Source organism: Salvia splendens, chromosome 20 (assembly GCF_004379255.2).
Source record: "Salvia splendens isolate huo1 chromosome 20, SspV2, whole genome shotgun sequence".
Lineage (NCBI taxonomy): Eukaryota > Viridiplantae > Streptophyta > Magnoliopsida > Lamiales > Lamiaceae > Salvia > Salvia splendens.
The window spans coordinates 5,272,252-5,286,756 of NC_056051.1; the positions used below are offsets into that span (position 1 = coordinate 5,272,252).

The window sequence follows — 14,505 nt, forward strand, 5'->3', positions numbered from 1 at the left end:
AATCACAATTTGATAAAGATTATAAAAAAAATGTTCATGTATCAAACAATTTATTTCTTAAAACAGAGTAGAAATTTTATAATCACCCCACAACCATCACAATTTTATAGGCTCATTAATTATCCAAGGGATCATCTAATGGTGGTGGCATTATCATATACAATAAGACTATTTAAATAGCCCTAATAATTGATTATGGAAATAAAAATATAATTAATTATGTGCTAAATGGTGGGGTTTGGTTGGGGTGATACTAATAATAGAGGGGAAGTGAAGTTAGAATTGTGTAGAAAAGGGAAAGGCGTGAAAATTGAAATGGAATTTAGATGAATAAAAAAAGGGGGCAAGATGAAAAATTAGGGTTGAGAAGTGGCGCATGGGAATCCCAATAGCCAACAAAATGGGGTGTAAAATGATGAGTAACAAAGGCACATGAAAAAATAGGGTAACACAAAAATAGAAAGGGGCAGAATTCTCAACCGGGGGCGGCTAATTGAAGCCGGTGAGGTTAAGAGACATTGGCCTTTTCGTGAATCATGGAGCCACCTTGGTATTTGTTCACCATTGTCTCTCATCTCTCTTTGGGAATACGCGGAAACGCGTATACAGTGTACAATTTGTTTGAACTGACGTAAATGTATCTACAATTCTACTCACCCCATTTTCTCTCCATCTCCTCTCTCATTCTTGGAGGGCACGTGTACGCGTTCTCTACGGTGTACACTCTCTGTCCACGAAAAATAATCACATTGGTAGACGACATGAGTTTTAATGTGAAATTGGTAAAGTATGAGAGAGAAAGAGACAAAGTAAGTAAACTAGGAGAGAGGGGAAATAGAAAATATGGATAAAATAGAATAAAGTAAGATGAAAGTTGGATGGGTGGAAACTGAAATATGGAACTATTTTTGTGGATGGACTGAGTATAATTTATTGTGCATAATTTGTTTGAATTGAACGTGTGCAATAGATCATCCATAACTATTGAGCACTATAAAAAATTGACCAATATACAATTCATGTGCTTCTGATCTCTTATTGTCTTAGCGAGTGAGCGTATGCGTCGTATACGATATATAATTTGTTTGAACTACGTGTATGCGTTAGATCATCCGTAACTATTAAGCACTATGAAAATTGACCAATATACTATTCACATGCTTCTGATCATCTCTGTGATTCTTGGTCAATAAGCAGTTGAGCACTTTAATCATTTCTCATTTCTTAAAATCTTTGAAACTATTTTATTTATAAATTCAATTAAATTGATTAATAAATAAATAAATTAAATAAATAAATAAGAACTAAAATTTAATATAAAAACAACGAAAAACTAAATACTTGGAGATCAACCTGAATTTGGTGGTATTACCGACCATATAGCTAGTAAAGCTTAAATATGGCAACGATTGTGCATTGCTTATGTGGTTTCGAGACTAAGTTGATTGAGAAATTATACCCGACACAGTGGGAGAACATTCAAAAAATCGAAAAAAATAAATTATAAATTACGAAAGAGAATTTTTTTTTGGGGTTTTGCCTTAGTTTCCAATTTTTTCATAGATAAATGTTGTACGTGAGATTATCTAAAATTCTCAACTTATTACTTCTCTCATTTAAATAACTAAAAAGGTAGAACTAATTAGACTACTAGCAGAGAATTAAAGATTTAAAATTTAAAAATTTAACAACGAAAATTACTTGCAGAAAAATAGTAGTACTCCACTACATTTGTGGGCGTACGTGTATTGGAATAAAATACCTAATGCAATATAAGATATTTATTTTTATTAATTTAAAATCAACCCCCTAATCCTAGACAAGGACAAAACTTTGTCTGGTTGTGAAAATGAATTTCAGCCATAAATACAAGTGTAAGTGTGTGTGTGTGTGTGTGTGTACAAGATTGAAACTATTTAAGATCCTCTCTCCTCACAGTTTGTGATGCAGACACATTTTTTTTCATTTTCACTTACAATTTTTTATTTGTATATTAGCATACCCACATAAATCAATCTCTTGGTTCGGTTGAAATCTCCTTTAGTTTTGGTATAACCATGTATATATCTCTCTCTACATATAATTATGAAGATAGACATTAATTATGTACATCGATGTGTTATAAATCTAAATACCTACTCGTGGGAGCAAATCATATCACACATCGGTGAATGAATAAGAGCTGCAAGCATATATATGGGCTACCCCGACTCCATTAGTATTAGGCCTTTTGGGGAGTACCTCAAGAGTAAAACCGTAAGGGTTTTTTACCCAAAGCGGACAATATCATACTAATGTGGAGCGACATGCCGGGGGGAATGTATCTGGGTGTGCCCATGTATATTTACACAATATAGCATGTAAAACGTTATGCACGCATAAGATGTAAATGTGTGTGCGCACACTGTGGAAAACGCATGAGCACGCCGTTAAAGATGCCCTAAACAAGTCTCTCTTATGATAATTGGTCTTCCTTTTCTTACGCCCCATGTATGAGATACAATCTTACTTTTTGTCTTGTTAATTTTTTTAATCTTCATATAGTAAAAATAAATCAAAACTTGATCTTGTTGTTATTTTAGACTTCATGTACATACATGCAACTCATTTTTTTCCTATGAATGTTTTGGTATAAGAAAGGGATAAGCTTCCTTTATTATTTCATATCTCATTTGCTTTTACATAAAAAAAATTCCAACTCCAAGTAGACCGTATATAAATTGGGGCAGCATATTTTTTTTATCTGGGTATAATTTTATGTATTTAAGAGAGGGTGTTAGAATTTTATATCACTACTTGTAATCCTTCGAAAATATAAAATATAAAAATGTGGCATTCAAATTAAATAGAAAAACAGTACACCAAACGAGATTATAAAAAATGTCCAAGAATCTTTTATACTCCAAAGAGTAGTTTAATTATTTGAAAACCTACATCTAAAGTATGTTTCATAATCTCCTACTAGAGGCTCTATCCAAAAATACTCCAACTTCAGTGTTTAAGATAGCTTACTGATATAATATACTCCCTCCGTTCCATTGTAGTGGGGGCATTTCTTTTCGGCACTGAGATTAAGAAAGTAGAGAGATGAAGAGAGAATAAAGTAAGAGAGAGTAAAGTAAGTGAGAAGAAATGTGTTAACTTTTACCAAAAAGGGAAATGACTCAACTACTATGGAACGTACCAAAATGATAAAATGACTCTACTACTATGAAACGGAGGGAGTACTTAATTAGTACGGATTTAGTTTGCAAAGAAGCGGTAAGACTTTTCTCTTTAACCAATATGTCAGGAATTGAGTTATAACTCGAAAAACAGGACACTTGCTCTCTTTATGGATATGTGTGTGGAATACGTGTGAGTTATAACTCAAAAAATTTAAAACAAATCTGTACTATATACTATCATCCTATTTACTAGTGAAATCACCTAACGAATTTTATAAAATGGTGTATTCCAACAGCATTATGTAAGCACATATTGTGGAATCATTTTTTAAACAAGAAGAAAAAAGTCGGCAATAATTTATGAACGAAGGAAAAGGAATATAGCATTATATATCTTTATTACGTCTTAATTATATATAGTGGTCATTGTTATTAAGTCAATATAATCTACACATAATTTCATGAAAGTTAAGTGGTTCTTGCTTACAAAAATGTATGTTAAATTCCTTAAAAATTCTGTCAAACATCGACTTGGTAAAGATCTCATCTAATCTATATAAGTGTGGATAACTCTCCCCTTATGAGGCCGTTTAAGGCCTTAAAAGTCCTCATAAAGGGGATTAGATGAGATCTTCACCAAGTCGATATGAGACATAATTTTTAGGGAATTTAACAATGTCTTTATCTTCGTGTCTTTTCGCACTCCACATAAAGTTTGGACCCAACTCATATATAATATATATAATTATCTTACTCCCAAAATCTAGAACATTGATAATAAGATATTATGCAATAAAGAAAAATCTAAAAACGTTCATGCATTAAATTCACACTATTTATGCATGTTCCCAACAATCGTATAATGTACATAATTTTTGTATAATGTATTTTTGTTTGAAATTTATTCATATTCCTTTATTTTCCCATTGAAGTGTTAAAAAATCTTTGGCCCCTTGGATCAATATTTCAGTATATTTATGAAAATAACGATTTGAATGAAGATGATACAAGTAATCAGGGGAGCAAGTCGGGGCTCTGATTGCAGATTGAGTCGTCTGTGCAGACTATAGAACGGTCTAGGCCACATGGAATTGACAAATCCACGAGTGCCATGTGGCACCAATTTTTTGAAAGTTTTGAATTTTGATTTTTTTTTTATATTTCTTTTCTTGCTATTATAGTATTGTTGCGACATATAGATTGCGAATGTTCAGAATTAATAGTTTGATCCAAATTTGTAGCATGGCTCGTGAGTGCCCTTGATTTCCATAAGCAAGCGAAAAAAAATTCATAGAAAAAAGGGGTGGAAGTGATGATGAAAACATCAATATTCCATCCAAGATTCAAAAAGGGATTTTATTCCACCAATGAAATGTAAGGTTCTTGTTTGGGATGAAAAACCTAGGAATCAATTCACATGGAAAAGGTTCTCTTTCACACCTCACCAAATCAACAAAGATTATGCGACATTGATCTTCTAGGATTGATCCATGAATGTAGATGTAATATTTATTTCAGATAGAAAAAATTAAATTCAAAGTATCCCCCAAAAAGGTTGCATTGGATCAAATCAATGGTGTCTAAATGATTCCATAGGAATCTAATTGGCCAGATTCCCAATAAAAAAGAAGAAAGAAAAAAGAGTCTCATAGTTATAAATCAATTGCTATAACTGTCCTATTACTTGCTTTTTCAATTTTTTTAAAATTCAAAGATTTAATAAACTAGCATTCCACCAACTAGGGTAGAGAGAGACCATTAACCCTCCAATTATATGCAGAAACAATGGTGGAGAAAATTCATTTTTTTTGTTTTGAAGAATCTTGATTTAAAATAATGCTATAGAGACATGAAATTTTCTGAAAGGGGTTATGTTGTATGATTTCGAGTTTATGCATCACAGTATAACTGCCATAGTTAGTGAAATTAAAAATTAAAAATGGAAAAATATATTTTGATGCAAGTAGCATATTTTGGCAGTACACTAAATGTTTGTATACAGCTCATAAATTATAAACAGGACAATGAAGATAATTGTGAATTAATCAACAATATGTTAAATTATTAATACAGTACTACTCCCTCCGTCCCAGATAATTCGGGTCACTTTGACCCGGCACGGGTTTTAAGAAATGTAATGGAAAGTGGGTTGAAAAAGTTAGTGGAATGTGGGCCCTACTTTTATATATTAGTTTTATAATAAAATGTGAGTAGAAATGAGTTAGTGGAATATGGGGCCCACTACCAAAAATGGTAAAAGTGAAGTGGGACAAATTATGTGGGACGGACCAAAATGGAATACTGGGACGAATTATCTGGGACGGAGGTAGTATTATTAAATGATAGTACGTATATGCGTATATTTTATGCTTTTGACCAGACATACTGGAATAGTTTGACCTTGGAATAATTTCTTGTTCAATAAAATGAAAATTATAAAATATTATTTCACAATGACAATATGGTTTTATTTAGGTATGTCACAAAATGAATACAAGTTGCTGATCTGATGCCATTATGCAATAGCTTCTTTATTTGATACTCCATATAGTATTAACTCACACAAAAATAAATAGTTTACAACATATTTACATTTTTTTTTCATTTTAATCTATTTATATTCTACTTTTTACTAAATACACTCATACAACCTAATTAATTACAATCTCCAAGATTATCTTTTAAATCCCAATATTATCATTAAACTCACCACAATTATAATGAATTCAATAAAAGTGTAACCTTTATTTTACTAACAATATTTTCAACCAAATCAATTAATTTATAACTATAACTCAGATGGTATATATTTCACTAAATATATATTAAAACAATTTATTAAAAATGTATAATAACAATTGGGTCACTACTTAGAATAGGAATGAGGGTTCTAGGCTTTCTTCACGAGTGGGCCACAAAAGAATATCTAAATGAGATCAAAATCGTAGCCCATTATGCACGTCGTCCATTTTCTGAGGCCCAAATTATACAGTACATAGTTTAAAGTGGCACTATCTATATTTCTTTGAAATGTATATATTTAAAATGTATTTTATTAATTTGAAATGATTGAATTACAAATTCAAAAAACTTATATTCAGTATAAATAGGGTTGATTATTGAATTTATGCGCTCTTTACTAATTGTATCAATTCTATCCTAATTTTTCACTTAACAATTCTATCACAATCTATGTCAGATGATAACCTTTTATATTCTTCAAAAACAAATTTAACTATCTATGATATGAATATTTCATTTTAGTTTTTGCTTTTACTAATAATAATAATAATAATAATAATAAAATGACAAAAAATAGTGAAATATCAAAAAAGAAAATCATGTAGATTAATACTGTTACATGCTTTTCTTTCTATCTTTCTTTTTCATATTTGGGGATTATGTTCAGTGGAAAGGAACTAACAATAAACAAGTCCCTACCCAATAATACATATACTAATGTCTTTTCAATCTAATGCAAAAACAATCTAAATTCCCTTCCAAACCCAACCACTTTACCTGCCTTGCCCTCTGAGCCTCCCCGTCATCCGATGTGCGAATAACCTCGCCCGTTGCCCCGGAGGACGATGGCGCCTGTCGGGTGCTGCCAGTCGAGCTCCGCTGAACCTCAAGTCGTCCATATCATCATCATCAGTACTGTCATCGTCCTCGTCCTCGTCCAAATCATTCGTAGTCCCTGTAACTGTGACGGCCAGTTACACAATCATGATCAAGCTCCAGTCAGCAGCTGGAGTGGGGGTCCCTAGAATCATGATTTTTAAAAAGTAAAGTCCACCTGACCTTACACAATCATGAAAATACCCTAAGTATAGTGTTCAAGAAAGCCACTAACTCCAAATTACAAATAATGGCAGCCCAAATGCATAGACCATACGGCTTCGTGCTCAGATGAATACTACTTCATATTTTTGCAATGACAAGCACGAAAGTAAAATGGAAAAGCAGTTAACACATACTCAGCAATTCCCTCATACACAGATCCAAATGATCCACTGCCCAAGAGATCACCCTTCTGCCAAGATGAAATAACACGTCTAAATCTCCCATTCGGTGAAACACTTGATACAGGGTCTGTTGTAGTACTCTAGGAATCATCATCATTCGAGCTTGCTGTGAATGAATTTTAAAACATGGAGTAGTAGTTCATAATAAATTTTAAATAAAATCACCATTCATTCCAGCTGTGCGATCACAAAATGAATAAGCTAGGCTAATTCCTCGGCTAATTTCTCTAATCTGAAATAAACATAAAAATTTAATGATATCTTGACCGAAATAATAACATAATTAGACGAAATAAAAATAAATAAAGTTACACCAACATTACAAAATTTAATGGTATCACAAAATTACACCAAGACTTATACCGTGAAAAAGAAAACCCATTAAACAGTTACCACCTCCTAATACGTTTACTATATAAAACATATACCAATTCCTAATCCTAGAAATAACCATATAAATTTTAAAATTGAATGACCGAAAGAAAAACCTAATTAGATGAAATCTAAAAAATTAAAGTGCCCCCTAACAGTTTGGCAGTTTCTAAATTCAAGAATACAATGACTAACATAAGCCAAACTTAAAAAATTCAAATACTTCAACATATGTTATAAATTACTATATGGCAAAATTACAAGGTAAGAAGTAAAGAGTGAGCATTTTAATAAAAAACAGAAAATCATTCAATATCAAGAAAAGCATAGAAAAAAACAGAAATCAAAAAACAATCTGACCTTTTCCACTTTTCCATGGCAAGGTTTGAAAGATGAAAATCAGATGTTCGGAAGAGAACGCTCCGGGTTTTGGAATACCCGACTTTAGAAGTTGAATAGTGAAAAAGCGTAAATTTTAACGAACTAAGACATTTAATGCCTTTACACGTGTTGTTATTATACACAAGGACTAGCAGAAATGGGCCAAAAATTAATGGGCTTCATATTTTACAGGGCAAAATTACAAATTCAAGAATGCAATGATGCAATGAGTAACATAAACTAAACTTAAAAAATTCAAATACTCCACCATATGTTATAGATTAATATATGGCAAAATTACCGATTAACAGATTACCAGGTAAGAAGTAAAGATAAAAAATTCAAATACTCCAACATATGTTATAGATTACTATATGGCAAAATTACGGATTAACAGATTACCAGGTAAGAAGTAAAGAGTGAGCATTTTAATCAATAACTGGAAATCATTCGATATCAAGAAAAACAAAGAAAAATACAGAAATTAGAAAACAATCTGACCTCTTCCACTTTTCCATGGCAAGGTTTGAAAGAGGACGATCAGAATTGGCAAAATTACAAATTCAAGAATGCAATGACTAACAAAAACCAAACATAAAAAATTCAAATACTCCAACATATATTATAGATTACTATATGACAAAATCACTGGTTAACATATTACCAGGTAAGAAGTAAAGAGTGAGCATTTTGATCAAAAACTGAAAATCATTCAATATCAAGAAAAGCAAAGAAAAATATAGAAATTAGAAAACAATCTGACCTCTTCCACTATTCCATGGCAAGGTTTGAAAGAGGACGATAAGAATTGGACGATCAGAATTGGCAAAATTACAAATTCAAGAATGCAATGACTAACATAAACCAAACATAAAAAATTCAAATACTCCAACATATATTATGGATTACTATATGGCAAAATCACCGGTTAACAGATTACCAGGTAAGAAGTAACGAGTGAGCAATTTTATATAAAACTGAAAATCATTCAATATCAAGAAAAGCAAAGAAAAATACAGAAATTAGAAAACAATCTGACCATTCCACTTTTCCATGGCAAGGTTTGAAAGAGGACGATCAGAATTGGCAAAATTAAAAATTCAAGAATGCAATGACTAACATAAACCAAACATAAAAAATTCAAATACTCCAACATATGTTATAGATTACTATATGGCAAAATCACCAGTTAACAGATTACCAGGTAAGAAGTAAAGAGTTAGCATTTTAATCAAAAACTGAAAAATCATTCAATATCAAGAAAAGCAAAGAAAAATACAGAAATTAGAAAACAATCTGACCATTCCACTTTTCCATGGCAAGGTTTGAAAGAGGACGATCAGAATTGGCAAAATTAAAAATTCAAGAATGCAATGACTAACATAAACCAAACATAAAAAATTCAAATACTCCAACATATGTTATAGATTACTATATGGCAAAATCACAGTTACCAGATTACCAGGTAAGAAGTAAAGAGTGAGCATTTTAATCAAAAACTGAAAAATCATTCAATATCAAGAAAAGCAAAGAAAAATACAGAAATTAGAAAACAATCTGACCATTCCACTTTTCCATGGCAAGGTTTGAAAGAGGACGATCAGAATTGGACGATCAGAATTGGCAAAATTACAAATTCAAGAATGCAATGACTAACATAAACCAAACATAAAAAATTCAAATACTGCAACATATGCAATAGATTACTATATGGCAAAATCACCGGTTAGCAGATTACCAGGTAAGAAGTAAAGAGTGAGCATTTTGATCAAAAACTGAAAATCATTCAATATCAAGAAAAACAAAGAAAAATATAGAAATTAGAAAACAATCTGACCTCTTCCACTTTTCCATGGCAAGGTTTGATAGAGGATGATCAGAATTGGCAAAATTAAAAATTCAAGAATGCAATGACTAACATAAACCAAACATAAAAAATTAAAATACTCCAACATATGTTATAGATTACTATATGGCAAAATCACAGTTACCAGATTACCAGGTAAGAACTAAAGAGTGAGCATTTTAATCAAACACTGAAAAATCATTCAATATCAAGAAAAACAAAGAAAAATACATAAATTAGAAAACAATCTGACCATTCCACTTTTCCATGGCAAGGTCTGAAAGAGGACGATCAGAATTGGACGATCAGAATTGGAAAAATTACAAATTCAAGAATGCAATGACTAACATAAACCAAACATAAAAAATTCAAATACTCCAACATATGCAATAGATTACTATATGGCAAAATCACCGGTTAACAGATTACCAGGTAAGAAGTAAAGAGTGAGCATTTTGATCAAAAACTGAAAATCATTCAATATCAAGAAAAACAAAGAAAAATATAGAAATTAGAAAACAATCTGACCTCTTCCACTTTTCCATGGCAAGGTTTGAAAGAGGACGATCAGAACTGGAAAATTTACAAATTTAAGAATGCAATGACTAACATAAACCAAACATAAAAAATTTAAATACTCCAACATATGTTATAGATTACTATATGGCAAAATCACCAGTTAACAGATTACCAGGTAAGAAGTAAAGAGTTAGCATTTTAATCAAAAACTGAAAAATCATTCAATATCAAGAAAAGCAAAGAAAAATACAGAAATTAGAAAACAATCTGACCATTCCACTTTTCCATGGCAAGGTTTGAAAGAGGACGATCAGAATTGGCAAAATTAAAAATTCAAGAATGCAATGACTAACATAAACCAAACATAAAAAATTCAAATACTCCAACATATGTTATAGATTACTATATGGCAAAATCACAGTTACCAGATTACCAGGTAAGAAGTAAAGAGTGAGCATTTTAATCAAAAACTGAAAAATCATTCAATATCAAGAAAAGCAAAGAAAAATACTGAAATTAGAAAACCATTTGACCATTCCACTTTTCCATGGCAAGGTTTTAATTAGGACGATCAGAATTGGCAAAATTACAAATTCAAGAATGCAATGACTAACATATACCAAACATAAAAAATTCAAATACTCCAACATATGCAATAGATTATTATATGGCAAAATCACCGGTTAACAGATTACCAGGTAAGAAGTAAAGAGTGAGCATTTTGATCAAAAACTTAAAATCATTCAATATCAAGAAAAACAAAGAAGAATATAGAAATTAGAAAACAATCTGACCTCTTCCACTTTTCCATGGCAAGGTTTGAAAGAGGACGATCAGAATTGGCAAAATTAAAAATTCAAGAATGCAATGACTAACATAAACCAAACATAAAAAATTCAAATACTCCAACATATGCAATAGATTACTATATGGCAAAATCACCGGTTAACAGATTACCAGGTAAGAAGTAAAGAGTGAGCATTTTAATCAAAAACTGAAAAATAATTCAATATCAAGAAAAGCAAAGAAAAATACAGAAATTAGAAAACAATCTGACCATTCCACTTTTCCATGGCAAGGTTTGAAATAGGACGATCAGAATTGGACGATCAGAATTGGAAAAATTACAAATTTAAGACTGCAATGACTAACATAAACCAAACTTAAAAAATTCAAATACTCCAACATATGTTATAAATTACTATATGGCAAAATTACAAGGTAAGAAGTAAAGAGTGGGCATTTTAATAAAAAACAGAAAATAATTCAATATCAAGAAAAGCATTGAAAAAAAAAAGAAATCAGAAAACAATCTAACCTCTTCCACTCTTCCATGACAAGGTTTGAAAGATGACGATCAGATGTTTGGAAGAGAACGCTCAGGGTTATGGAAGACCCGACTTTAGAAGTTGAATAGTGAAAAAGCTTGAAATTTTAACGTAATGCCTTTACACGTGTTGTTATTATACACAAGGACTAGCAGAAATGGGCCAGAAACTAATGGGCTTCATATTTTAATGGGCAAAATTACAAATTCAAGAATGCAATGACTAACATAAACTAAACTTAAAAAATTTAAATACTTCAATATATGTTATAGATTACTGTACGGCAAAATTACCGGTTAACAGATTACCAGGTAAGAAGTAAAGAGTGAGCATTTTAATCAATAACTGGAAATCATTCGATATCAAGAAAAGCAAAGAAAAATACAGAAATTAGAAAACAATCTGACCTCTTCCACTTTTCCATGGCAAGGTTTGAAAGAGGACGATCAGAATTGGCAAAATTACAAATTCAAGAATGCAATGACTAACATAAACCAAACATAAAAAATTCAAATACTCCAACATATGCAATAGATTACTATATGGCAAAATCACCGGTTAACAGATTACCAGGTAAGAAGTAAAGAGTGAGCATTTTGATCAAAAACTGAAAATCATTCAATATCAAGAAAAGCAAAGAAAAATATAGAAATTAGAAAACAATCTGACCTCTTTCACTTTTCCATGGCAAGGTTTGAAAGAGGACGATCAGAATTGGCAAAATTACAAATTCAAGAATGCAATGACTAACATAAACCAAACATGAAAAATTCAAATACTGCAACATATGTTATGGATTACTATATGGCAAAATCACCAGTTAACAGATTATCAGGTAAGAAGTAAAGAGTGAGCATTTTAATCAAAAACTGAAAATCATTCAAAAGCAAAGAAAAATACAGAAATTAGAAAACAATCTGACCTCTTCCACTTTTCCATTGCAAGGTTCGAAAGAGGACGATCAGAAACTGGACGATCAGAGGTTTGGACGAAAATGATCAGAGGTTTGGGACGATCAGAGGTTTGGACGAAAATGATCAGAGGTTTGGGAGAGAACGATCCGACTTTGGAAGTTGAATAGTGAAAAAGCGCGAAATTTTAACGAACTGTGATATCGTTCAACTGACATTTAATGCGTTTACACGTGTTGTTATTATACACAAGGACTAGCAGAAATGAGCCAAAAGTTAATGGGCTTCATATTTTAAATAGGCCCAAATAGAACTTCAAAAAGTAATCGACTACTCTATCATAAAAAGCACACACTAAATTATACTAGTACAATTAACTAAATTAAAACATGCTGCTGATCATTCACTTTCTAAAATGCCACATGACAAAAAGGCCTGTGTTAAATACCTTGAGGTGATGCCTCCTGAGCTTCAAGGGAAAAACGTGACCTCTTCCTGCGCTGCGCGGGGAAGAATTCAGATGCCTAGTCATTCAATGGGCTAGTAAAATCCCCCCTTTACATCATCACTCGAGGCTTTGGTTTTTGTATCATCCTCATTGCCTACCCCAACGTCAGAATGAAGCTGGGACTGTGATCTACAAAACGACCAACACCATGAAAATCATTACAAAGTTAATCCATACACTTGAGAGACAACCAGTAAGCAAGTCTTCCGGGCAGCTTAGTTATGGTGTAGTGTAATATAAGTCCGAAGACAATAGCTTTGACTGCTTCCACCTGATTGTTATGCAGCTCTTTTATAAGTATAATTTGTCATCCTGCACAACCCACTTTTTTCTGAACCGTTGCCTTGTTTCGCCCATATAGTATGTTGATGGGAGTGTTCTCCTTAAAGTCATCGTCATTAGTTATGTGGCTTCTTTTTTTTTCCTGCCCCACATAAAAACTCCAGATTATATGTTGTCAAAGACATTTAAGCATGCATCATTACTTAATGAGTACATCAAATCTAGAAACTTAATCTGCAATGATCAACATATGTATCAGTAATGATGCACTTATTGTATGTGATGACTGAGAATACCCAATAAAACAATTTTAATCTGTAATAATAAACAGTATATTCGTTAGTAATGAAACACATTTCAGCATTCATCATTACTCCATTTCAGGACATCAAAACAAATGCTCATTTTGTATATACACAACTTCCATCCAACACAAATCCATTGTCACTGAAATTGAATTTCTTAACCAAGTTCAACTATACCCACAAAATATTTCATTATCTTAGAAGATAGTTATTCATTACACAGAAATTACAAATGGTGTCTTTTACCTGCTAATGCTGAACCAGTCCCTCGTAAAACTGATTGGTTCAATGTCATACTAAAATCGTAATGGAGCACAAAATTGCACAAAAAATAAACCGCATAGAAAAAAAGGCTCCACTATCAGTAATGGAGCATATTTCATCTTTAAATGTAGCATCATAAGAAGAAACACAACATGACAATCAAAATAATGGGGAACTGTAATTCGTGACTAATTTGGATAAACTCTATCATACCGACCATATGTAATCAAAATCATCCTCAAGATTTAGCCGTCAAAATTAACTTCGTCGTCGGGTTTCAGGGAGCAGTATCACCGTAAACCGATTACTGCCGGAATGATGTAATCGGAGGACACACGCCAGCCAATTTTGGAGGGACTGGAATGTCAGAGATGATAGAGAAGACCGTGAACTAGGGTTAGAAAGTGTTAAGGGTGAAGTTCCCTTAACACGATAAAAGGCAGTCGCCGGAGCCTTGCCGGTCGATCAAACCAAGATTTAGGATTGCAAAAAGATAAAAGACGATAAAAGCTAAAAAGATAATTTCATATTTCTTGATTGAAATAGAAGAATACAATATCTCCTATTTATAAGAATACTCTGACTTAGGGAATAAGA

At 32.0% G+C, this 14,505-nt stretch overlaps 1 protein-coding gene across 3 annotated transcripts; it reads right to left on the reverse strand.

The window, feature by feature from the left end:
- Positions 1–6,554: 6,554 nt before the first annotated feature.
- On the reverse strand, positions 6,555–14,254 carry LOC121781302. 3 transcript variants are annotated; one of them, XR_006046174.1, is made up of 4 exons: positions 14,126–14,254; positions 13,329–13,481; positions 12,998–13,186; positions 6,555–7,298 (listed from the first exon to the last, which is right to left on the reverse strand). XR_006046174.1 is itself a non-coding variant. In XM_042179043.1 (3 exons), exons 1-3 carry the CDS (start codon positions 13,079–13,081, stop codon positions 6,683–6,685), a joined length of 426 nt encoding a protein of 141 aa, XP_042034977.1. In that variant the 5' UTR covers positions 13,082–13,274; the 3' UTR covers positions 6,555–6,682. The 3 variants fall into 3 exon arrangements, 1 of the variants encoding a protein (XP_042034977.1); XM_042179043.1 differs by lacking the exons at positions 13,329–13,481; positions 14,126–14,254 and having other exon boundaries at positions 6,555–6,870; positions 7,145–7,298; positions 12,998–13,274; XR_006046175.1 differs by lacking the exons at positions 12,998–13,186; positions 13,329–13,481; positions 14,126–14,254 and adding an exon at positions 7,925–8,357.
- Between the last annotated feature and the right edge of the window lie 251 nt (positions 14,255–14,505).